This window comes from Cynocephalus volans, chromosome 9 (genome assembly GCF_027409185.1).
Source record: "Cynocephalus volans isolate mCynVol1 chromosome 9, mCynVol1.pri, whole genome shotgun sequence".
Classification (NCBI taxonomy): domain Eukaryota; kingdom Metazoa; phylum Chordata; class Mammalia; order Dermoptera; family Cynocephalidae; genus Cynocephalus; species Cynocephalus volans.
Genome location: NC_084468.1, coordinates 149,791,209 through 149,816,628, shown reverse-complemented (window position 1 = coordinate 149,816,628; position 25,420 = coordinate 149,791,209). Strand labels below are relative to the sequence as shown.

Genomic DNA, 25,420 nt, shown 5'->3' with positions numbered 1-25,420 from the left:
TATGGAAGTAGCCACTAAAGAAATCATATTACTTCAGAATTAGCAAGATCTATTTCTTTTGGAGTAGGAGGATAATTATTGCCTCTTAAAAGATGGAGTAGGTTTATAATTTGTTTAATCATGTCAAATGTGCAACTATAAAATATTATCTTACGAACGAATGAAAGATACTCAGGCTTCAAATTCTGCAAAGAGCAATGTTTACAAAGAAAATCAAGCCAAACCAAACCAAAACTAAATTAAAAAATAAACAAAAAACTCATGTGCCATAGTAATTTTGATTGTTTTATTTTAATTCTATTCACCTTTTATTATATTTACTGGCAGCCTAGTTGATGACAGATACTGCACGGGGAAAAAACTGGCTGTTTGATTCTTAAAACACTGGAGATTAGGGGTTATTGTGCCAATTATTATACAAAAAAAATTGAGGCTGAGAACACTTGAGAAACTAATGCTAAAGATCACATTTAGGAAATTGTACTCATAAGATTTGAATTCAGGTGTGACTATCTTTGTTCTGTACCATTCATTTATTTTTTTCCATAACACGTGTAATAGAATCACACGTGTACTATTGTTACTCTTTTAATCACTTCTAATCCTGTGGTCGTACAAGCACTGAAGACAGGAATACTATACTCTTGTCTTTTTAGTAAAACAAGTAAAATAATCTCTGGCCTTGTAGAAATAGTCTTATGTAACAATATCATAATCTGATGGCATGTTTGTCCAAAAGTAAGACCCAAGGGCAGCCCAGTTTAAAAACAATTTGCATGGGAGGATTAGAGAGACACTGAAAAGATCATCATACCAGAAATATGTACAAAATGTATATATATACAGTATATTATAAATATATGCTAATATAAAAGTTATAAATAAATATTTTATTTATTTATTTTATAGATATGTATGTATGTGTATCTGTGTGTGTGCCTGTGTTTGGGATAAGTATTTCATAAACACATCAATTCAGAAATATTTATCTTACAATTGCTTTCTTAGTGTGATGTTAGACAGACCATTTGATGATGTACAAGTCACTGGCTAAAAACTAATGGATATAGTCTCTGTACTTAAACTTAGAGTCCAGTAAGTAAGATAAGAATACATATAAAGGGGAGCTTAAAAGATGAACTGTCAAACTCTATGTCATCCCTCTGTACATTTGATTCTAAAATTCTATACTCAGTTCATATAACAGAGCTGACAAACTAGGAACAACTTTTAAGACTATTATACTTGCCAGTGACTACTCACCAAAATGTTACCCAAGGCAACTGCTTTCCTGCCTCCTCTAGGAAGCAGTAATGCCCAACAGTGTAAAATTGCACCTTAGTAAGGAAGATATATTATCTAGTGAAAAGAGCTTCAGGTTGTATGCAAAACAATTTATCTTTCTAAATATTCTTGACTTTCTACTGGTATTACTAAATATATCTGAATTAGTATTTTTTTTCTTTTTTTATACAGTGCAAACTAGAATATCAGGCATGTGTTTTAGGAAAACAGATCTCAGTGAAATGTGAAGGACGTTGCCCGTGTTCTTCAAATAAGTCCACAAGTACAAGCAGAAATGTTAAGAGAGGTAAGTGATGAAAATTTATAGTTTTACATTCGTTCCACTCTATTAAAATGCTTTGCAATAAATGTTGCCGTTAAATACACAATGAATTTTGCCTTTATACATATATTTAACAGTAATTTTATTTTCAGTGAAGTTTTTTTTCCCTTTAGTCTGAGTTATTATAGCCAGTAATGATTTTCTATAGATTTTTATTTATTTTAGTCATAGCTAGATGCTTTTTTCCCCCTATTTGCTCACCACGTATAAGAAATCTAAAGCAATGCCTTTGATAAACCATTATGTCTAAAATGTGTGTTTTAGACTCATCAATTCTTTTGGAGCAAGAAACTGATTAGTGATAAAGTAGTAAGTGATAAAATAGTTTGTTCAGATGTGAAACTGCTCAGTTATTACTGTTTCAAATAAAGACGTCTGCCCCATGTATTGTGTGTGTGTGTGATTTCCTGTAGAATAATTTCATAAATTAAACTTTCTTTTGATTAGATAATGTCCTTAAATCTTTATTTTTATTTGCGTGATATCTAATAAAATAATGGAATACATTTAACCCAATATGTATTATGGTACAGTCATGTGCCACATAATGATGTTTAGGTCAACAAAAGACTGTGTATAAGACAGAGGTCCCACAAGATTATAAAGAAGCTGAAAAATTCCTACTGCCTAATGACGTTGTCGCCCTCAAAATGTCATCGTGCAATGCATTACCTACAAAGGAACAATAGGTTATAGCATATAGCCTGAGTGCGTAGCAGGCTATACCATATAGGTTTATGTAAGCACACTCTGTGAGGTTCACACACTGGCAGAATTGCTGATGACACATTTCTCAGACTGTATCCTTGTCTTTAAGTGACTCATAACTGTATATAACTTTACTTTTCTTAGATTATTTATTGTCATTCACTTTGTATTATTTTTATATTTGATATGTTCTTCAATGCCTGTTAAAAAGTCTCCATGGCTGCTAGTCTTAGTCCTCCGTAGCTTTAGATATTGAAGAAAGTATAGGAAATAGATGTTCATTTAAGTCAAAAACTATTTTACAGAACATTATAATTAATATTTATCATATATTTTATGATTCTCCAACTCTTGTAATTTAGGAATTATTATCCGCTGCCCTTAATAATGGGGAGAATTGATTTTTCCTTTTTTTCCCCTGAAAAATGTGAATAATAAATATGCAGATAGGAAAAAAATATTTAGGTAATATAAAATTTATTTAATATAAACTATGGATTTTCTTGAACATGTTAGTTCATGTTACAATTCCACAATGAATATTTTATTACAGTTATAACTTCTGAACACCAGTTATGCCACTTATACTGGTCTTTACTCAAGTATTATTTAAGATAAAAATGTAAAATAAAAAATATGATATAGCATTGCCTTTAGTAAAGCAACTTCTCAGTTTTATTATTAAAAAGTAAGTTAATTGATTTCAAAATTAGTGGTAAGTTTCTGCTCAATAGGATCCACAGTAGATCATGTGCAGAATGACACCAACTCGTAGAAGAAATGTGAGAAGCTGCCTTCCAGGAGCCTGGACTTTAAGCCTCACCTTTGTTACCTCAAACCAGTCTAGGGTCAGTTTCAGAGCCTGGTTCCTTCTGTATCCACCACCCAGCCCAGTCTCCACAATCCACTATTGCTCACATTCCAACACAGCCCGAATAAGGACTTTCAGTACCACCTTGAATATATTAATCAACCTCCAGATCAGAACTAATTGTAGTTTTCTTTTAACTGAGATGCTTTGATGTTTATGCCTTCCTCACCCTCACTCCCAGTTAAATTGAAGACACAATTGACTACATTTACCTTTGGAAATCACTTCAGGTATGAAATAAATCCTACCATGTGCCATACCCAGGTCTCATTCTTTTAATTCGAGGGCTATTAAGAACAACTTTTGAGAAACAGTTATAATAAGTGTATATCTCCAACACATCACAGCTTTTCCACAAGATTTTCTTTCAGTAAGAGTTCCTGCTTTTAGACTTACTTTTGAATGAGAAGATATGTTGGAAGTAGTATCAATTTATCATAATCTCCCACAAATTGCAAAAGGAACTCAATATGCATTAAATATGGAAGGTAATGCAGCTAAGATTCCTTGTGAATAAAACAATAATTGTGTTTCATGTTATCAAATTTTCTGTACATTTTTTCTCTTTAATATGTCAAGAAGGAAACTTTCCTTAAAGTCTTATCATCAAGGAATAAAGATCATTTGTGTTCAATTGTATGTAGAAACAGAGGCAAGAAGAACTTAAACTAATCCTGTTCTGACAGATTATCAGGGCAAAACAAGTACAGGATTTGGCTAGCTGCTTTGGAAAAGCAGTACAGAAAATTTTGAATGTCATTTCTACATAGTGTCAAAGGCCAAGAGACATGGGAAATGTAAAACTGAGTTCAGTATCATTTCTAATTCTTCAGCTGTCATGTACATTAGAAGTCTGCCTGAGGTGGACTGCACAGTACGGGAAATTCCATTTAACATCATCTCTGTTCTAGAAAAAGTAAGAAAGGAGATACCGACAATAGAATACTTCTTACATCTTTCTGATTTCCTGCAGTTGAGGTCAAATTGACATTATAGTGTGTTTTCACTATGTTAAGACTTGAATGAACCTTTTAAATCTACTTAAAATACATTAAAACTAATAAAAATATATCTCCTTTATAAAATTAAAAAATTAAGTTCTTTATACCCCTAATGTATCAGTAACTAATGTGCATAAATTAATTGATCCAAGCATATACATTCAAGTATCCCAAATTAAGAAAAACAGAAAATTTATATTAAAAAAAAACCAGGATTCTGACTTTAGATAGGTAGACAAGCATACCCCTCTTCAATCAGTAAGTTAACTATACAGTTTTCTACTTTTCTACCTCATAAATTCAAGATTACCAAGGCTAGTTCTATGTTACTTTAATGGATTTCTTCCTCTTTTTTTCCCCTTTTGTTCTTTTTAATTTATTATTCGATCACAAATAAAGAAGTACCATTTGGGATGTAGACCAACTTCATTCAAAGAATTTTGATATGTCAGCTGATTTTTAAAGGCCCCTAATTTTTTTTTATATGGCTAGGAAAACATTAGATTCATAGTTGTGAGCATGGACTATGAATAGACCATTTACACAGATTTTACATATACATATAGGATGTGATCCCTAGAAGGGACTTGCAGAACCAAAGATCAAGAGCATAGGTAAAGACCTTAGAAAGCATTTATTTTGCAGTTTCCAAACTCAAAGGAATATAACCTAGACATATCTTAAGTTGTCTGCACAGCAGTTGTACATAAGCACTGTAGACAGTAAGAGCTAAAATATATCAAAAGTGCTTCATTTGGCTATTCATTTGATTGGCTGCATTCAGATGATTCTTTTAATTGACGTTTTTTTTGTTTGAAATTTTGGTATTCCAATGTCCAAAATACTTTTTTTATGATTATGGGTTTTATGTAGCTATTACATATGGTTTTATATATCTAATCTCTTAAAATTTTATTAATTTTAAATAATCTCACTTTCAGTATTTTTAACATCACTCCACCAGACATCTAAACATACACTGACACACCTTGATAGTTTGAAATGTTGAATTTAAGTGGAGACAGCCATAGAGAAGAAAGATAACCTGTAAAAGATTTCAAGAAGTAAAGCTGAATGAAAGAGGATAGAATAGAAAGAGAAAATAGAACCTTCAAGGCATGGGGCACATTCGAGGAAAGCATATATTCCATTTGTGCAGGAATGCAGGGTAATTCCAAGGAGGGTAAATTGGTGCAAATTGGTCGCTGCTAGAGATGAAAGCTTTACAAGTTTAAGTTCTTGAGCAGAAAGTTAGCATTTCCAAAACTATTTCCCTAAGGTTTACTTGTGTTCTTTGCTACAGAGATTATTATTTTTTTCTTGTTTGGGGTGAGGGTGGGGGCACATTTAGAAAACTATTTCAGTATTTCAGAAAGAAGGTAATCAGGTCCCAGCAAGGATAGTAGAAAGAAGAGAAATTGGATTTGAGTAATATTGCTGAGATGAAATTAGCAAGGCTTAAAATCCAATTGGATATGATGGACAAGGAAAAAGAATGCCTCAAAGACAATTCTGTGTTTAGTCATCGGATGATTTATAGAATGCTAACAAAAACGACTAGCTTAGTTTTCTGGGCCTGTGGTTCATAGTTTCTATTATAGTTTCTATCATAGTTTCTATTACATCCCCACCCACATTTTTCTGTACAACCCAAGGTTCCTTTTATCAGGGGCTGAGAATCATGTAACTTATATTTCACTTTACGGCTTACTCTCTAGACTAAATAGATGCTCGATCAGATGACTTTATTAACCTGCATCCTAAACCCGCTTGCTCCTAATTTTGAGTGTGTGTGTGTGTGTGTGTGTGTGTGTGTTTTAACTATTTCATAGGATTTATTTCTGTTTTGTGTGTTGTTTTCTTGTGGGGTAGCATAATTTATAGGTTAAGAGTATAGAGTTTTAGAATCACAGTTCTGCATTGTTGACTGTGTGGTCTTTGGCAATATATTTAAGTTTATGAGTCTCAGTCCTTTCATCTGTAAAATATAAAATATATAAATCATAAGGACTATGGATATATTTCCTCAAACTATATTCATATTTTATTTCAATTTATGATACTTGTAAAATACTGTTGAATTCTAATAAATTATAGCATTTTTTGTAAAATTTTCATTTGTAATTTTATTTTTTGTGCTTTTAAAAATCATATTGGATTACATAAAAGTGGGAGAGTTTTGATATTTTTTGTATGTTCAATAGTATTTATAATTTGGGGAGATCTTCTGTATCTTGAGAGTTCGAAATAATTCTGCAGTGGAATTGTGTATCCAGGAAGTTATTATTGATTATTTTCTTTGGTGAGTCTTTTACATTTTAGTTTCTTGATACAGTTATGTTACTTTATGATTTCTCTAGAAAACGTCTGCTTATAAGCTTTTAAATGTGTTATCCTATGTTGTACATATTATTTTGTAATTAAAAAACCTTTGCCGTGTCATTCAAGATCTTCGGGAAAGGTATAATAGTCTTAACTACAACTTTGAACGCATTTGTAGGTGTCTGTACTTTCACTTCTTCATTGTTTTAGCAATGATAATTTTGTGAATTTAATCTATTTAGATTTTCTTTAATTTTTTAGTACTTTTTTGCTAATTTGTTTATATTAGAATATGTGTGTATTGGCCGCGGGTTCGGATCCTATATAGGAACGGCCGGTGCACTCACTGGCTGAGTGCCGGTCACGAAAAAGACCAAAAAAAAAAAAAAAAAAAAAGAATATGTGTGTATTAAAACATAATGTTGGCAGTATAGGACTACAAGGAAGGTTAGAAGAAAGCAGTTTTTAATGATTCATATGCTGTTTTCAACAGTTACTAAAATGCATGTTTTTTCAAACTTTGGGCCTTGATGTCAACCACCCATTTCTAAGCACAATGGATCCAGCAACAAAGTACAAGGACACTGTGCCTGGTTTCATCCTTCCTTGGGACCCACACTGGACACAAGAGAGAAAAGGACTTGGGTTGAGTCCCTCTCATATTAGAGATCATTGGTGCTCACAAAAGTTTGGTGTGGGGTCAGAGATCATTCTACAGCATAAATAAACAAAAAGGTAGCTGCTCTTTTAACAAAAGACACCTCATGTAAGACTGATTGAAATGTTTTTAAATAGACATGGTAAGCCATGAATATGTATCTGTAGTCTTCAGTTTTCTTTCCATATGCTAAACTAGAAAGCCTGGCAGTTTTTATCAAGAATAAGACAAGATATGGGGATGAGTTCTTTTGTGATCTGACATGGTCATTTTTTCCTCTACTCATTTTCTTGCTCTGAAACCTTTAGAGCCCTATCAAGAAACAATTATTTCATTGTTTAAATAATGATTTTAAATAATTTGTTTTTTTTTTTTTTTGCTGAAATTTATTTTATTTTTATTTATTTATTTATTTATTTATTATTTTTTTATTATTTTTTTTTTTTAAATTTTATTTTGTCGATATACATTGTAGCTGATTAATGCTCCCCATCACCAAAACCTCCCTCCCTTCTCCCTCCCCCCCTCCCCCCCAACCATGTCCTTTCTGTTTGTTTGTTGTATCAACTTCAAATAATTGTGGTTGTTATATCTTCTTCCCCCCCCCCGGTTTGTGTGTGTATGTGTGTATGTGTGTGTGAATTTATATATTAATTTTTAGCTCCCTCCAATAAGTGAGAACATGTGGTATTTCTCTTTCTGTGCCTGACTTGTTTCACTTAATATAATTCTCTCAAGGTCCATCCATGTTGTTGCAAATGGCAGTATTTCATTCATTTTTATAGCTGAGTAGTATTCCATTGTGTAGATGTACCACATTTTCCGTATCCACTCATCTGATGATGGGCATTTGGGCTGGTTCCAACTCTTGGCTATTGTAAAGAGTGCTGCGATGAACATTGGGGAACAGGTATACCTTCGACTTGATGATTTCCATTCCTCTGGGTATATTCCCAACAGTGGGATGGCTGGGTCGTATGGTAGATCTATTTGCAATTGTTTAAGGAACCTCCATACCATTTTCCATAGAGGCTGCACCATTTTGCAGTCCCACCAACAATGTATGAGAGTTCCTTTTTCTCCACAGCCTTGCCAGCATTTATCGTTCATAGTCTTTTGGATTTTAGCCATCCTAACTGGGGTTAGATGGTATCTCAATGTGGTTTTGATTTGCATTTCCCGGATGCTGAGTGATGTTGAGCATTTTTTCATATGTCTGTTGGCCATTTGGATATCTTCCTTAGAGAAATGCCTACTTAGCTCTTTTGCCCATTTTTTAATTGGGTTGCTTGTTTTCTTCTTGTAAAGTTGTTTGAGTTCCTTATATATTCTGGATATTAATCCTTTGTCAGATGTATATTTTGCAAATATTTTCTCCCACTCTGTTGGTTGTCTTTTAACTCTTTTAATTGTTTTTTTGCTGTGCAGAAGCTTTTTAGTTTGATATAATCCCATTTGTTTATTTTTCCTTTGGTTGCCCGTGCTTTTGGGGTCGTATTCATGAAGTCTGTGCCCAGTCCTATTTCCTGAAGTGTTTCCCCTATGTTTTCTTTAAGAAGTTTTATTGTCTCAGGGTGTATATTTAAATCCTTAATCCATTTTGAGTTGATTTTAGTATACGGTGAGAGGTATGGATCTAGTTTCATTCTCCTGCATATCGATATCCAGTTATCCCAGCACCACTTGCTGAAGAGGCAGTCCCTTCCCCAGTGAATAGGCTTGGTGCCTTTGTCAAAGATCAGATGGCAGTAAGTGTGTGGGTTGATTTCTGGATTCTCTATTCTATTCCATTGGTCAGTGTGTCTGTTTTTATGCCAGTACCATACTGTTTTGGTTATTATAGCTTTGTAGTATAGCTTAAAGTCGGGTAGTGTTATGCCTCCAGCTTTATTTTTTTTGCTGAGCATTGCTTTGGCTATCCGTGGTCTTTTATTGTTCCATATAAATGTCTGAATAGTTTTTTCCATTTCTGAGAAAAATGTCTTTGGAATTTTGATGGGGATTGCATTGAATTTGTATATCACTTTGGGTAGTATGGACATTTTCACTATGTTGATTCTTCCAATCCAAGAGCATGGGATATCTTTCCATCTTCTTGTATCCTCTCTAATTTCTCTCAGCAGTGGTTTGTAGTTCTCATTATAGAGATTTTTCACCTCCTTGGTTAACTCAATTCCTAAGTATTTTATTTTTTTGGTGGCTATTGTAAATGGGCAGGCTTTCTTGATTTCTCCTTCTGCATGTTCACTATTGGAGAAAAGAAATGCTACTGATTTTTGTGTGTTGATTTTGTATCCTGCTACTGTGCTGAAATCATTTATCAATTCCAAGAGTTTTTTTGTAGAGGTTTTAGGCTGTTCGATATATAGGATCATGTCATCTGCAAACAGGGACAGTTTGACTTCATCTTTTCCAATCTGGATGCCCTTTATTTCCTTCTCTTCTCTGATTGCTCTGGCTAGTACTTCCAACACTATGTTGAATAGGAGTGGTGAGAGTGGGCATCCTTGTCTAGTGCCTGTTCTTAAAGGAAAAGCTTTCAGCTTTTCCCCATTCAGGATGATATTGGCAGTGGGTTTGGCATATATGGCTTTAATTATGTTGAGATACTTTCCCTCTATACCTAACTTATAGAGGGTCTTTGTCATGAATGAGTGCTGAACTTTATCAAATGCTTTTTCAGCATCTATAGAGATGATCATATGGTCCTTGTGTTTGAGTTTATTAATATGGTGTATCACATTTATTGATTTGCGTATGTTGAACCAACCTTGCATCCCTGGGATGAATCCCACTTGATCGTGATGAATAATTTTTCGTATGTGTTGCTGTATTCTGTTTGCTAGTATTTTAGTGAGGATTTTTGCATCTATATTCATCAAGGATATCGGCCTGTAGTTTTCTTTTTTGGTTATATCTTTACCTGGTTTTGGTATCAGGATGATGTTTGCTTCATAGAATGAGTTTGGGAGATTTGCGTCCGTTTCAATCTTTTGGAATAGTTTGTAAAGAATCGGTGTCAATTCCTGTTTGAATGTTTGGTAAAATTCTGCTGTGAATCCATCTGGTCCTGGGCTTTTCTTTGTTGGGAGCCTTCTGATAACAGCTTCAATCTCCTTTATTGTTATTGGTCTGTTCAAATTTTCTACGTCTTCACGGTTCAGTTTTGGGAGCTTGTGTGTGTCCAGAAATTTATCCATTTCCTCCAGATTTTCAAATTTGTTGGCGTATAGTTGTTTATAGTAGTCTCGAATGATTCCTTGTATTTCAGATGAATCAGTTGTAATATCGCCTTTTTCATTTCTAATTTTTGTTATTTGAGTCTTCTCTATTCTTTTTTTTGTTAGCCGTGCTAATGGTTTGTCAATTTTATTTATCTTTTCAAAAAACCAACTTTTTGATTCGTTGATCTTTTGAATTGTTTTTTGGTTTTCAATTTCATTCAGTTCTGCTCTGATCTTAATGATTTCTTTCCGTCTGCTAACTTTAGGATTGGATTGTTCTTGTTTTTCTAGTTCTTTATGGTGAAGTGTTAGGTTGTTCACTTGCCATCTTTCCATTCTTCTGAAGTGAGCATTTAATGCAATAAATTTTCCCCTCAATACTGCTTTTGCAGTATCCCACAGGTTTTGGTATGATGTATCATTGTTTTCATTAGTTTCAATAAACTTTTTGATTTCCTGCTTGATTTCTTCTTGGACCCATATGTCATTAAGTAGAATGCTGTTTAATTTCCATGTGTTTGTATAGTTTCCAGAGTTTTGTTTGTTATTAATTTCTAGTTTTAATCCATTGTGGTCTGAGAAGATACATGGGATAATTCCAATTTTTTTGAATTTATTGAGACTTGATTTGTGACCTAATATGTGATCTATCCTGGAGAATGATCCATGTGCTGATGAGAAGAATGAATATTCTGAGGTTGTTGGGTGGAATGTTCTGTAGATATCTGCCAATTCCAATTGGTCTAGAGTCTTGTTTAGATCTTGTGTTTCTCTACTGGTTCTTTGCCTAGATGATCTGTCTAATATTGACAGTGGAGTGTTCAGGTCCCCTGCTATTATGGTATTAGTGTCTATTTCCTTCTTTACGTCTAATAGAGTTTGTTTTATAAATCTGGCTGCTCCAACATTGGGTGCGTACATATTTATGATTGTTATGTCTTCTTGATGGATCAGTCCTTTTATCATTAAGTAGTGTCCCTCATTGTCTCTTTTTATGGTTTTTAGTTTAAAGTCTATTTTGTGAGATATAAGAATAGCCACTCCAGCTCGTTTTTCTTTTCTGTTTGCATGGTAAATCTTTTTCCATCCTTTCACTCTTAGTCTGTGTGAATCTTTATGGGTGAGTTGGGTCTCTTGTAGGCAGCATATAGTTGGGTCCTGCTTTTTGATCCAGTCAGCCAGTCTGTGTCTTTTAATTGGGGAATTTAAGCCTTTAACATTAAGAGTTGTTATTGAAAGGTGTTGATTTATTCCTAGCATTTTATTGGTTGTTTGGTTGTCTTAGGTGTCTTTTGTTCCTTGCTTTCTGATTTACTGTTTGGTTTCTTTGTTTGTTGGTTCCTTAGGTTGTAGATAGTGTTTTTGTTAGCTTGTTTTCTCTTCATGAATGCCATTTTTATTGTACTAGCGGGTTTAGATTTTTCTTGGGGTTTTATGGCAGTGGTAGTTATTTTTCAGGAACCAAACCCAGTACTCCCTTGAGGATTTCTTGTAAGGGTAGTCTTGTGGTAGTGAACTCCCGCAGTTTTTGTTTGTCTGAGAAATATACTATTTGCCCCTCATTTCGGAAGGATAGCCTTGCAGGGTAGAGTATTCTTGGCTGGCAATCTTTGTCTTTTAGTATTTTGAAAATATCATCCCATTCCTTTCTAGCTTTTAGGGTTTGTGATGAAAAGTCTGATGTTAACCTGATTGGGGCTCCCTTATAGGTGATTTGACGCTTCTCTCTTGCAGCTTTTAAGATTCTCTCTTTGTCTCTGAGTTTTGCCAATTTGACTATGACATGTCTTGGAGAAGGCCTTTTTGGGTTGAATACGTTTGGAGATCGTTGAGCTTCCTGGATCTGAAGATCTGTGATTTTTCCTATACCTGGGAAGTTTTCTGCCACTATTTTGTTGAATATGTTTTCAATGGAATCTCCATTTTCCTCCCCTTCTGGAATACCCATGACTCGGATATTTGAGCGCTTGAGGTTGTCTGATATCTCTCTCAGATTTTCTTCCATGTCCTTGATTCTTTTTTCTTTCTTTTTGTCTGCTTGTGTTATTTCAAACAGCCCATCTTCAAGTTCAGAGGTTCTCTCTTCAACTTCGACAAGCCTGCTGGTTAAACTCTCCGTTGTGTTTTTTATTTCGCTGAATAACTTCTTCAGTTCAGCAAGTTCTGCTACATTTTTTTTCAGGACATTGATTTCCTTGTATATTTCCTCTTTCAGATCCTGTATACTTTTCCTCATTTCATCATGATGTCTAGCTGAGTTTTCTTGTATCTCATTCAGTTTCCTTAGAATTATCACTCGAAATTCCTTGTCAGTTATTTCAAGGGCTTCTTGTTCTATAGGATCTAGAGTATGAGATTTATTAACTTTTGGTGGTGTACTTTCTTGATTTTTTGTATTTCTGGTGTCTTTTTTTTGGTGTTTATTCATTGTGGCAGGGGGTTTCACAGTCCACCGGTTTGAGACTAATGACTAACTAGGGATGTTGCTGTGGTTGCCAATTTGGTATGGCTCCCGCCGTGACTGCTCAGTTGGCCTCTAGTGTCTTGTGTGTGTGGTTGCCTCGGGTCTTGGGCTTCTCCGGGGATCCACCTTTCTAGTCAGCTTGTACTCTGCTGGGCTGGTGGATCACGTACCACAGGGTGTGTGATCTCTGTTGAGCTTTCACTTTCTGTACAGGACTTCTCCCCGTTCCGTGTGCTCTGGCCCAGGCTGTTAGATCGTGCAGTGGCGACCCCACCGGGTGTGTGGTTTCTGTCGAGTCTCCGCCTCCCTGGCCGCACGTCTCCCCCCTCTGTGCACACTGTGCTGGGCTGGGGCGTGTCTTCTGCACCCCTCGTCTATCTGCTGGGCCTTCAAGACCTTGCTCAGCACCGCCTCGCCCAGGAAGTCTACCAGGTTTCTGCTCGGCACAGACGACCTGTCTCTCTGGGTGCCTTTGTAGCACTGTGTAGATCTTTCTCGGGTCTTGTTCACCTTTGTATCCCCCCGGTATAAACCGCGTCTAGTGCCCGCCTGCAGCCTGCTCTCCGGCAGGTTCAAGTGGACCTGGGAACTCTCCTACCACACTATTCCCAACCAGAAATTCGTTAGGCTTTTTTCCAAACTGGTGGTCGCAGAGATGGTATCTGCCTCCCAGTAACAGAAGTTTACCGGGGCCGGAGTCCAGGGTGTGGTGGAGTGACAGTCGGCCCGCCCGTACTTCCTAGCCCTCCCAAAACTGGTCAGGACGCCCCACACCCCCAGCCCTGCCAGAGAACCGCCGAGGGAGTGGGAGAGGAGGCCGGCCCGCAGGGTCCGGAAAGCCCCGCGCCAGGCCAAGCAAATGGGCTCAGTGATGGCCGCGCAGGGCGGAGCTGCCCGCACCTGGGAAAATGGAGGCAGCACCGTGGCAGTGAGTGGCCTGGTGGTGCAGACGGGAGCCGCGTGGGCATCCACCCCCCGAACAGAGCTGTGCCAGGGATCACTCACAGTGCTGTGCCAGGTCGGGCACTCGCTCTGTCTCTGGTTTGTTGCCTTCCGTGTTCTCGGCGCTGCCACCTCGGACTGTTCAGTCGCGGCGCCGCTCGGGCGCTCCCAGGAATCTTCTTTAATGCCGGCCTGAAACCTCGAATCCTGAATAGGGCAGCTGGCCGCCTTCAGTGCGGCCCCGGCCTCCGGGATCCTGGCTGCATCCACAGCAGCCCTGGCGCCGTGTTCCCTGTTTCAAGACTCACTTTTGCAGCTAAGAATCAGTTCTTTTCCTGCTCCACACTTCAAAGCTGTTGCCTGTAAATGAGGCAGCCTCTCCTGCCGGGGGCAAAGTGGCATTGAGCCCCCACGACCGGCCAGCAGCAGCAGTCCTCCCTTAAGAGATGGCCAGAGGAAGGTCCACAAGTTTCCCGGCTGCCTGAGGCCCAGTGGCCACCTTTTCCACCTCAGCTACTCCGCGCCAGCCGCTGCAGCCGACGCCATCTTGAACTCTTAAATAATTTGTTATTGTACTATGATTATAAGTTTATTTATATAAAGAAAGAACATTGAGTGAGAATTTATATGTCTTTTTTAGTGCGAAAAAATTAGTTTTAGCATTTAATTTTGTACAATGGTCTTTTTTTTACATCCTTTGTATGATGAAATTATGTAACCACAAATTAAAGTAAAAAACACAAATTATTTTCAAAAATATATGTGGCTCTATCCCTTTTTCCACCCAATATTTATCTAAAAATGTATAGTCTACCTCATACCAAACAATAGTGATTTCCACCAATATTAAATATAATGTAAGATAATAATATGTTTGCTATTCCAGTTCTAATATAGAACGTGTCTATATTCCAAATGTGCAAGTGAAATAAATTGTCTTGAATGTAGAAGATCTTCTGTCAAATTCTTTTGTGAGTAAAAGAACCATGAAATGTATTTGAAGTTTAGCATCATACATTCTGAGCAGTCCTTTGTGATAATATTTGAGGTTATGTTATAGTTTCTTCATGTAATTTACCAGGTTTTTTCAAAACTCTTTATGAGATTCTAGAATCTGATGATACTTTAAGCCTCAAAACAAAAAAGAAAAGCAAAGTCAATGCAGTATTTACATAGTCTCATAAAGAAATTGTAGATTTGATATTTCAGAAATATGAAAGAAAACAGATTGTCAATTTTAAATATGGAACAAATATCATCTATGTGAATGAAAACGAAAGCATGAAACTACACTGAATTTAAATTGAAAAATGAGAATTTTTTTTTCTGTAAAATGTATTTGAGACGGGCCGGCCCTGTGGCTCACTCGGGAGAGTGCGGCGCTGGGAGCTCCAAGGCCGCGGGTTCGGATCCTATATAGGGATGGCCGGTGCGCTCACTGGCTGAGCGTGGTGCCGGCGACACCAAGCCAAGGGTTACGATCACCTTACCAGTCACAAAAAAAAAAAAAAAGAAAAAGAAAAAGAAATGTATTTGAGACAAGTAATTTAGTGGAGTTAAAGACACTGTTTATACTACACTATACTTTTTTATTTTGTAATAATACTTCAAAAATTTTTGATGAATTACTATGAATGAATTTACTGAATGAATTATTTTATTTTAGGAGTAAAATGGTTTCTATTAAGCCTGTATAAAATTGTTATTTTGCAAATATCTAAAATAAGAAAAGAAAAATTTTATGCAATTGTGTGATTGATGTTTCTATGTAAAGGTTAAAAAATATAAATTATGCATGTGCATTTTGTCAACTTGAAAAAGATTACAAAAGTGAATTGTATTATGCTGTGTTCTATATAACTCAAAAATAATTTTAAAAGCATTTTTTGAAAGTGTTCATGGTTTTCTGAGTTTTTATTATAAGTTATCTTTTTACTATTAGTTTGATTAGTTTATTTGGAAATCATTATTAAGGTCTATGAATAGTGAGCGATATAATAAAAGAGTAATATATTTAGTAAATGGTTGAACAAAGCAGTTCACAAAGATTTCAAGTGACTTTAACCTTTATAAGAGAGTTTATATATGGATTTTAAACACTTAATTTCGGATGTGAGAAGGTTGAATGTGATAGTGCAAGAATGGAGAAGTGTGAACAGTTAGGAGGTTGGTAGTAATTGAGGCTGGAAATGATGGTGATTAAGGTGTTGGGGATAGTAAGCAGGTGATGGGTTCAAGAAATGCTTAGGAAGCTAAAAGATCAAGACTTGTTGATCGATGGAATTTAGTATAAGAGGAGAATTAATGATAACTCCTGAGAAGATTAAAGTAATAAGCGTGAGATGGAAAAATTGTTAGAATACCCAATTGTGACGGGAAAGTTAGGTTCAGTATTGAACACACCACAGTGTGTTTTAAATGTCTGTGGCCCATCCAGTGTAGACACATTTGTGTTTATACATCTAAGGGTTGGGGTACCCCCTGGAGAATTAACAGCCAATAAATCGGACAACGAGGGTGAATGAGCTCCACTGAAGTGCAAACAGTGAGAAGAGCAGGCCGAGAAGTCTAGGGAAGACTGATAAACATGGGCTCAAAAGAGGAAAGAATCTAGGGAGGGCCGAACGGAGATAAAATGAGAAACAGCAGAGAAGAGCGTCCCGGGAGCTGTGGAATAAATACTAACTCGAAAGAGATTTTGGAAGTTGGATGTTGAGTACAGAAGGAACGTCCAATAATATGAAGCCTGAGAAATGACCACAGACGTTAGCAGTTAGAATGTCAGTAGTGAGTTTAGAAAGAGCAACTTCAGTCTAATGGGAGTTAGATGAAATAATATAATCCAACTGCACGGCGTCTATACTAGGTATTCAATAAACATCACTTTTTCCACCACTGCTCATCTCCCATTACCAACATGCAACTTATTTCAGGCTCTATGGTGCAGTTGAGAGCAAATAATACCAATGTAGAATGTGAGGGAAAATGGTGAAAATGATATGCATGTAGCTTCTACTATGTGCAAGGTACTTTGCATTCGTTATGCCATACACACCTGTAAACAGGTAACTGTTATTGATAGACCAGTAGGACACATGAGGAAACTGAAACTCAAAAAGTTAAGGGACTTTTTAATTTAATTTAAAATAGTTACCAGGTAATTTTTCTGTTTTGTAAGCCCACAATGCATATTTTTTTCTATGAATGAAGAGACTGATTTCAATTCAGGTTTGCCACTTTTGTAAACTTTGTTTAATTCTTTTAAATTTGTTGGACTTCAACTTTTAGCAATTTTAAAGTAGAAGGGCTGGACTAATGTCATTTAGCCCTCATTAGTATAAGCTCGGCACTCTTCTAGGTGCTCTACATGTATTATCTTATCTAATCCTCACAAAAACATATGACCGAGGTGCTATTTGTTTCCTCACTTTAGGGATCATTAACCTGAACCACAGAGAAGTGAAGTGTCTGGTCTAAAGTCGCACAGCTAATAAGTGTCACAGTGAGGATCTGAAGCTATGCTTGATGCCCCTAACTACACTATCATACTAGCCCTATAGGGTCTCTCTTCTATTATGGTCGTATGTCATATGTTCTTTCAATAGGAATATATGATTTTGGTGTGTGAAATATTTGTGTTGTGTTAATTGCCAAGCAGAGATATGTAAAGAAGGACATTAGATTCTAAAAATGAATCGAGTGCAAGCAAAGAGTTATGCATACATTTAAAAGAAACAATTTTAAATCATTTAGGGTTGCTTGTTCTAAGTCTAAAAATTTGTTGCCTCTGTCACCTACAATCTTGGCCAACTTCTGATAGTGTATAATTTCTGAAGCCAGATTTTCATAAAATATTACATAATACACATTCTGAGATGCCAGCAAGGAAGCATGCATCATTTAGTATTCACTCCTTAGTTGTTTTGTGTGTACCTTTGCTGGTGGCATTTTTCATGTTTCCCCGGTGATACAGGAAGATAGTTATGGTAGCAATAGACAGCTTAATTAATGTATTACTATTTAATCTCTTTCAGGCATTCTCATCTAAAGAATATTCATGCCAATTTTCTACTTATTGGCAAAATTACTGTTTCTTGTATTTTTACAGAACTACTAACATCAGATAAATGTTAAATCATTTGAAGATACTACCAGAAACAAAAACCTGTTCAAGAATTTTAATATATTATTCTTTCCAAATCATCTGTAATAATGAAAGTATGATTTATCTCTGTACAAAAATGACTCGTTGATGAGGACTTTTACTTTATAATATGCTCTCAAATGGAGTGTGGAACCATTTTATTTTCTACTCAATGTCCTTTTCAAAGACCTAGTATTCAACAGCATTTACTTGGTTTAAATTTATATTACATTTGCCTAAGAATGTATTTATTTGTTCTCAGCTTAGGTTTTCTGAAGGTGAGAGCTCTATTCATTTTATTTTTATTTTTTGTAATTAATGTCTTTATTGAATATGTGACAGTTCTATCACCATAAAGGAAATATTTCAACTCCAAAAGCAGAAATTACTGAAAAAAGAAATAAATTATCAAAGAATGTTTAATAGTACCAGTGAAAATAGCCACAGAGAAATCTATTTTGGGAATCACAATAAACAAATTTAAAATGTCTCTGAAAGGTTTGGAGGTTTGGAATTTCAATTTCTATAATAGAATTTTTTGACTCATCAAAATAATTTGTGCACATAGTAAAATTACTAATTAATACAAATCAAGGTGTAATTACATCAACTGTTCCCTGCCCAAGCCCTTAAAATCCTATTTTATTGTTGGAGGATAGACTTTTAACCCTTACTATATTTAGTTCTGTTGGTTGTTCCTATCATAACTCTGATAATACATCCCTTCACTGATGATGTATTAATTATAGACAACATCTTTTTTGTTGCCTATTTTGAAAAGTAAATATTTAGCTTATTTCACTACCCCAATTGCCACCTCCCAATGGTGATAGCATCTGTTTTTAAAGTTCTCTATTGGTAATTTTTAACTTTAAATAATAAAAGCAAAAACATTTTCTTGTTTTGTCATCTTCAGAAGTGTCACCAGACACTCTTAATTCCACAATACGTGCCACTCATTCACCCTGACTTCTTTCATCTATATTCATTTTATGTTTACTACACTTAAATGCTACTGTTTAACAAAATAAGTCTTCCGTGATTTGTCTGGGGTTTTGTTGTAAATGTTAAAAATCAACAAATGCTGTTAATATTGTTTGTAAGTAACTTTTACTGTGATGTAATATATGCTGTGCTATTGATAGAAGTGCACCACCACTGTCTAATTCCATAGCTCCCTGTGCCAGTTAAATGAGAATGTCAAAGTCAAATGGATTATCTTTTCAACACCATCAGTTGCTTAAAATCATGCCAGATTTTAGTTAATTTTATATATTTTTTCTGCTTTTCCTTTTATTTGCATTTACAAGTATTTTATGCTGAATTTTTTCCCGAGCCATAAGTTTTTGTTTCTGGAGTTTCTGAATAGCTTTCTTTTTTCATCAAGCTGAAAGAACAAAATGTCATTACCATATTTTCAAAATCTTTTAGTCTATTAAATTGTAAGAAAACGTCACTCACATTTCCAGTGGAATATAGGAAAGCAGTTCTCCATAGTGTTTCTACAAGTCTTGGACTATCTTTTCAGGTAATGTCCTTGGAATAGTGTTTCCCTTCAGGTCAGTGGACAAATTTACTTAATTAAAGTATAGTCAAGCCCCTTTCTCTGAGGAGAATTGTTTACATCTCACAGTAATAAAGGTAGTAATAACCTCCAAGACAAGAGTGGATAAGTTTGCTGTCAGGCCTTTCATATACGATTGGGCCTTTCCCAAGCACCGTGTTCCTCGGTTGTGTCATAGATCCACTGTGTGCTCAGCATTCCTGGGTCCTCCACTTTGGGATTTGGGAGGTAGTGGGAACCCATGTGAACAAGAAGCTCATGATACCTGCTTTGCCATGAGTGATAAACTGTCAAAATTCTTTTGGAATTTTTTCAATTACTGACTGGATTTAAGAAAACATGGCAAGCAACCTTCCAGCTTTCTCCTAAGCAGGAACCACGTGCCATCTACTTGGTATTGTGTCTATGCTAGACCTTTCTAACCTTTTGCTCCAATCCACCTGCTGCCTAAGCCTGCAACAAGCTAGTCTGTAACTCTTGCAGCTTCCTCTACTACTGTATATCCACAAAGTTTTCAGAATAAATATCTTCCACTTTCTTACGTTGTTTCCTTTGGTTTTCTTGACTATGTCTATATCCTTTAATATTTTCTTAAAATGGGTATGTAGATAGTAGAGGACATCAATATCAAAAAAAAATTTTATTTTGATCACAGGATTGGTAAATAGTATAGTTGAGAATGCAAAGCCAGAAAAAAATATAGTATTCCCTCATATTTGAGGGAATTGTTCTTTTGTATTCTAACTTCTAAGGTTGTTGATAGGAATTATATCCTTTATATGATATCAAATGCTGTATGAATAACTTAAAAGAATATCATAAAGTATTGCACTAATAGAAATAATGATATAATTATAGACTGAAAAATGTACCTACCAGAAAATCCAAAGCTCTGTATTAAACTAACCTGGAGCTTAATTTTTTCCAAATGTAAGGGTTTCAATAATATGTAATTTCAGCTTCTTATTCTTTTAAATATGCAAGAATATCACAGAAAAGTGACATTGATTACCAAAAGTAATGACCCACATATCATAAATCCTTAAATGTCATTACTGATTTACATATTGTAAATATGGCAAATATTTATGTCCTTTAATTTATTTTTATATGTCAGCCTTTCTTCTATCAGATTTTTTTTTTAGATTTTAGCTACATTTAAGTGTAACAAAAATAAAGATACATATATAATTATTAACACAAAAATGCTTTACCATTTGAACAGATTGGCACAAAATTCTGATGTTCCATTCTATTCATATAAGTAGAAGGCATTGATATGAGGATACTTCAAAAAGTTTGGGGAAAAATGGAATTAAATGTAATATAAATCATTCCATGAACTTTTTGAAGTATCCTCAACTAATTACTTAACTAGGTCAGATGAAGTAAGTTTTACTAAAATTCTACCACATTAGAGATTACTTCTTCCAATAAGATATTAAACTTTCATCTGGCCTAATTTTCTGTTGTTTTGCGTATATCTCATGTACCAGATCAAGTTTCACAATTTACTTTTCTAAAAATTGAGATCACTGTGAAGTCTTCTATTTAAAACCCAAGTGTCCAGGGACTCAGTTAATCCTAATGGTTAAACTCACAGGTGTTGCGGCTACACATGTGTGTACTTACGTTGCTGATACTGCCACTCACTTGAAATTTGACCTTGAGGAAGTTAGTGAAACACTAATTCTTAGTCTCCTTTTGTGAGATATAGGTAAAATAAAATCCACTGGGCATATGTGGAGATTAAATTGAATAAGAGGATACCATGTTCTTAGCACAGCATCAAAATGATAACTTCTATTTGTCAAAGGCCTACATTTTCCCTGGGCCTGAGATTTTTCCCTCTTAGAAGCTGACAAGCTAGCCTGCCGGTTCATAGATGCTGGCAGCAGACACCAGACCCCCAGATATAGACATGGGACTTTATCGCTCAATAGGAACTTCATGTCAGCATTAATTCCCCTTCACCACACGACCCACAGGTGTGATTCAGAGCACCCCAGGAAAATGCTGTTCACAGTGGGATTGGGTCCTAGCTGAGGAACCACACATTTAGGAACCACTCAAACTTATAAGCAAGCTTGTCCAACCTCTGCACCAGAGAAAGACATGATCTTTATTATTGTAGTCAACACATTTGTCCTCTGCCTTGTAGGGAGACACTACCTCAATCTCCCAAGACTGTTTGCTATACAAACATTTTTGAAATGATAGTCTGGAACAAAAGCTGGTATGAGATATGTCTATGCACAAAGGACACTTGGGGAATTGTCTCCCAACAATATTATTAACAAATTCTTTCCTGCTCACACGCTCTTGGGCTCTGCGATACTACTTTGCCTTCCTCTCTTTCCTTCTGAATTTGTCCCTCTGTCTTCTCTTGAGTTCTACACCCTTCTTCCAACTACCAGCCTCGTTCCTAGCGTCTTCTACAGTGCTTTGTTTATAGAAGGTAGTCAGAAAAGAATTTTTTTAATTAAATAGAGTTGATAAATTTATTGGTTGGGAATCTGAATAATTCAATAGTAACAGTGAATCTAGTAATATTGTATTGTGTATTTCAAGATAGCCAGAAAAGAGGATCTTGAATGTTACAACCACAAAGAAATGATAAATGTTTAGATGACAGACATGCAAACTATTCTTACTGGATCATTATGCAATTTATGTATGTATTGGAACAACAAAATGCACCCCCACGCATGTACAATAAAAATATTAAAAATAATATTAAATATTAATTCATTAACTAACTATAAAACAGTGAATCTTAAAAAGAGACATTAGATTTATTTACACCATGATTCTCAAAGTCTGATGTATGTCCTCTATAGGTACTTGAGATGTATACTTTTTTTTTAAATAGGCTTTATTTGTGGAGCAGTTTATGTTTACAGCAATATTAAGCAGAAGGTACAAAGATTCCCCGTACACCCTCTGTCTCTCCACATTCATAGTCTTTTCCATTATCAACATCTCGCACCAGACTGGTACATTTCTTACAGTTGATGAAACTACACTGATAGCATTATCGCCCCAAATCCAAAGTTTACATTAAGGTTCACTCTTGGCATTGTGCGTTCTGTGGGTTTGGACAACTGTACAATGACATGTTTCTACAATTAAAGTATCGTGCAGAGTAGTTCACTGCCATAAAAATTCTCTGTGCTCCATCTGTTCATTCCTTTCTCCTCCCTTACCCCAGGCAACCACTGACTTTTTTTTTTTTACTGTCTCCATGGTTTTGCCTTTTTGAGAAAGTCATATAGTTGGAATCATATACTTAGTAACCTTTCAGATTTGCTCCTTTCATTTAGTAATATGCACTTAAGTTTCCTCCATGTCTTTTTATAGCTTGATAGAAAATTTCTTTTTAGTGTTGAATAATATTGCCTTGTCTGGATGTACCGCAGTTTATCTATTCAACTGCTGGAGGACATCTTGGTTGCTTCTTAAGTTTTGGCGATTGTGAATAAAGCTGCTATAAACATTCATGTGCAGGTTTTTGTGTGGATATAAGTTTTGAGTTATTTTGGATAAATACCAAGGAGTGTAATTGCTGCATTGGATGGTATGGGTGTGTTAAGTTTTTAAAGAAACTGCCAAACTGTCCTCCAGAGTGGCTGCATTGGTTTGCATTCTTATCAGCAATGACTGACAGCTCCTCTTGCTTCACACGCTCGTCAGCATTTGGCTCTGTCAGTGTTCTAGATTTTGGCAATTCTAACAGGTATATGTAAGTAAACCTTCGTTGTTTCAATTTATATTTCCCTGTTGACATATGATGTGGAATATCTTTTCATTGCTCTTTGGCCATCTTTATATCATTTTTGGTAAGGTGTCTGTTAAGGACTTTGTTTTTAAACTGCATGGTTTTTATTTTATTGTTGAATTTTTTAAGAATTCTCTGTATATTTTGGGTAACATTCTTTAACAGACCTGTCTTTTCAAATATTTTCTCCCAGTTTATGTCTTATCTTTTCATTCTCTTGACAGTGTCTTTCACAGACATTTTTTAATTTTTAATTTTAAAAAGTCCGGAAATTTTTAAGACTTCTTTGTATATCCCGGATTCAAGTTCTTTAACAGATAGATGATTTGAAAATATTTTCTTTCAGTCTGTGGCTTTTCCTTTTCATTCTCTTAACAGTACCTTTTGCAAATCAAAAGTTTTTAATTGAATAAACTGAAATTCATGTTTTTCTTTTAACTGTAATGCTTTTGATGTTTTATTTAAAACTTTGTCCCCGTACCCAAGGTCCCCTTTTGACTGTGGCCCGCAGGAACTTCTCCTATTCAAGCTGGACCACACACAGCCTCCAGCAACTAATCAAAATTACTGTCTAAGTGTTTCTACCTGTTTATGGCTTTTATTATCTTACGCTTTAAATAAGTAAATCCCAGGTACAGTATCTCTCTGAATTCGTCTGTATGTTTAGATTCAACCTCAGTTCTCTGAGGGCTGCAAGAAAAGTCAGTGTTTTTCAGTTTTTTCAGGTTTTCTTAGTCTAAGGAGGGGGATGACTTTTACGCTCTTTGCGTGTCGAAGCTGATACTGGAAATCTCTAAGATTACGTTTAAAATATAAAACACCACACAGTTGTTAACGTGTCATTAGCTATTAGGATATAATTTATTGGAGTCTAATGCTGATTTGCTGTCTTTTGAATAAAAAGATGACACTGACTCAGTAAAAAAAGATGTGGTGGCATGTCATTTCTATAAATACCATGCATGTTTTCGTGTCGTTGTCTTCTGACCCAGATTTTCTGGAAACCAACAGCAGAAATGTGTCAAAGAGCTGCTCTACTTGAAAGAGAGACGAGAGAGCCAAAGACCTGGATTTTGCTTGTTTTCCTAGATGGCCTTATGCTTACTCCTTAAAGACTTTTGACTAAATAACTTGGCATATGTTTAAGTCTGAATGCTTTAACTCAAAAGACCAAAATATCAGCAGTTTACATTTTGTAAAATTAGCAGCACTGTCCTTTTAACTATTGCTGCTGACCCTGCAAGATGAACGCCAGAGGGGCCTCCCAGGCCTTTGTCAGCAGTTGTTCAGTTGCGTTGAACGGAGAGCTCTGTCTGCTCCATTAGCGTGGGAGCCGATTCGAGATTTTCTGAGTAATTAACAAAAACACCAGCTCACAGTTCTCTGCTCTCACTAAAAGTTTGGTTTTAATTGATTTTCTTAACCAACAATCCTTAAAAATTTATTTAAAAAATGAGTCTCAATTATCAAAACTATAAATATTATTAAAGTCACTAACGAGTACACACGACATCATGCCAGTACATCATAGCACAGTAAAGAAGGTAATGGAGACGTTTTGTACAGCTTTAGCCAGAGACCATTTTATTTGCTTTAGATAGGTCCTGAGTCCAAATAGTCTGGGAAATTGGCACTCAGAATACAGTCTTTCTTTTGCTTTTGTTTTCTGGGTTAAAGGAGTAAGACTATATCGATACAGTTTGACTTTTTCAGCAAGGTTCTCTTTTTTCTGACTTACACGTAGATAAAAAGATAAATAAGCTGATAAGCTAGATTACTGTTTCCCAGATAAATTTGAGTTTTCCTAGATTTACTTTATGGCCTATTCATTACTTGAATATTATTATAATCCTCCTGAGATTATCTGGATGTAGATTTTAAGAAAGTTTAACTTTATAAGCCCAGGTTGTTCCAGACGATACTCAGTGTAAGATTTAATCCAGATATTTTATTTCCAGAATGTATAAATTTAGCAGCAAGAAACAACAACAGAAGCAAAAACTCAGAGTTGTGTGGTGATTGTAGTTATTTTATTTTCTTAAAATTACAGTGGAAATGAAAGTATGCTGTTTATTTCCTCAAAAATTATGTTTTAAACTATGCTATTTATTTCTTAA

The 25,420-nt window shown here is 35.4% G+C and overlaps 1 protein-coding gene across 4 annotated transcripts in view; it reads left to right on the top strand.

The window, feature by feature from the left end:
- The window catches only part of SPOCK3 (SPARC (osteonectin), cwcv and kazal like domains proteoglycan 3), a 468,485-nt gene that overhangs the window by 328,642 nt on the left and 114,423 nt on the right, over positions 1 to 25,420 (top strand). For all 4 annotated transcript variants that reach the window (XM_063107913.1, XM_063107912.1, XM_063107911.1 and 1 more), the window contains one exon: positions 1,477 to 1,591. In XM_063107913.1, coding sequence (XP_062963983.1) covers positions 1,477 to 1,591 — 115 coding nt within the window. The remainder of the gene's footprint in view (positions 1 to 1,476; positions 1,592 to 25,420) is intronic.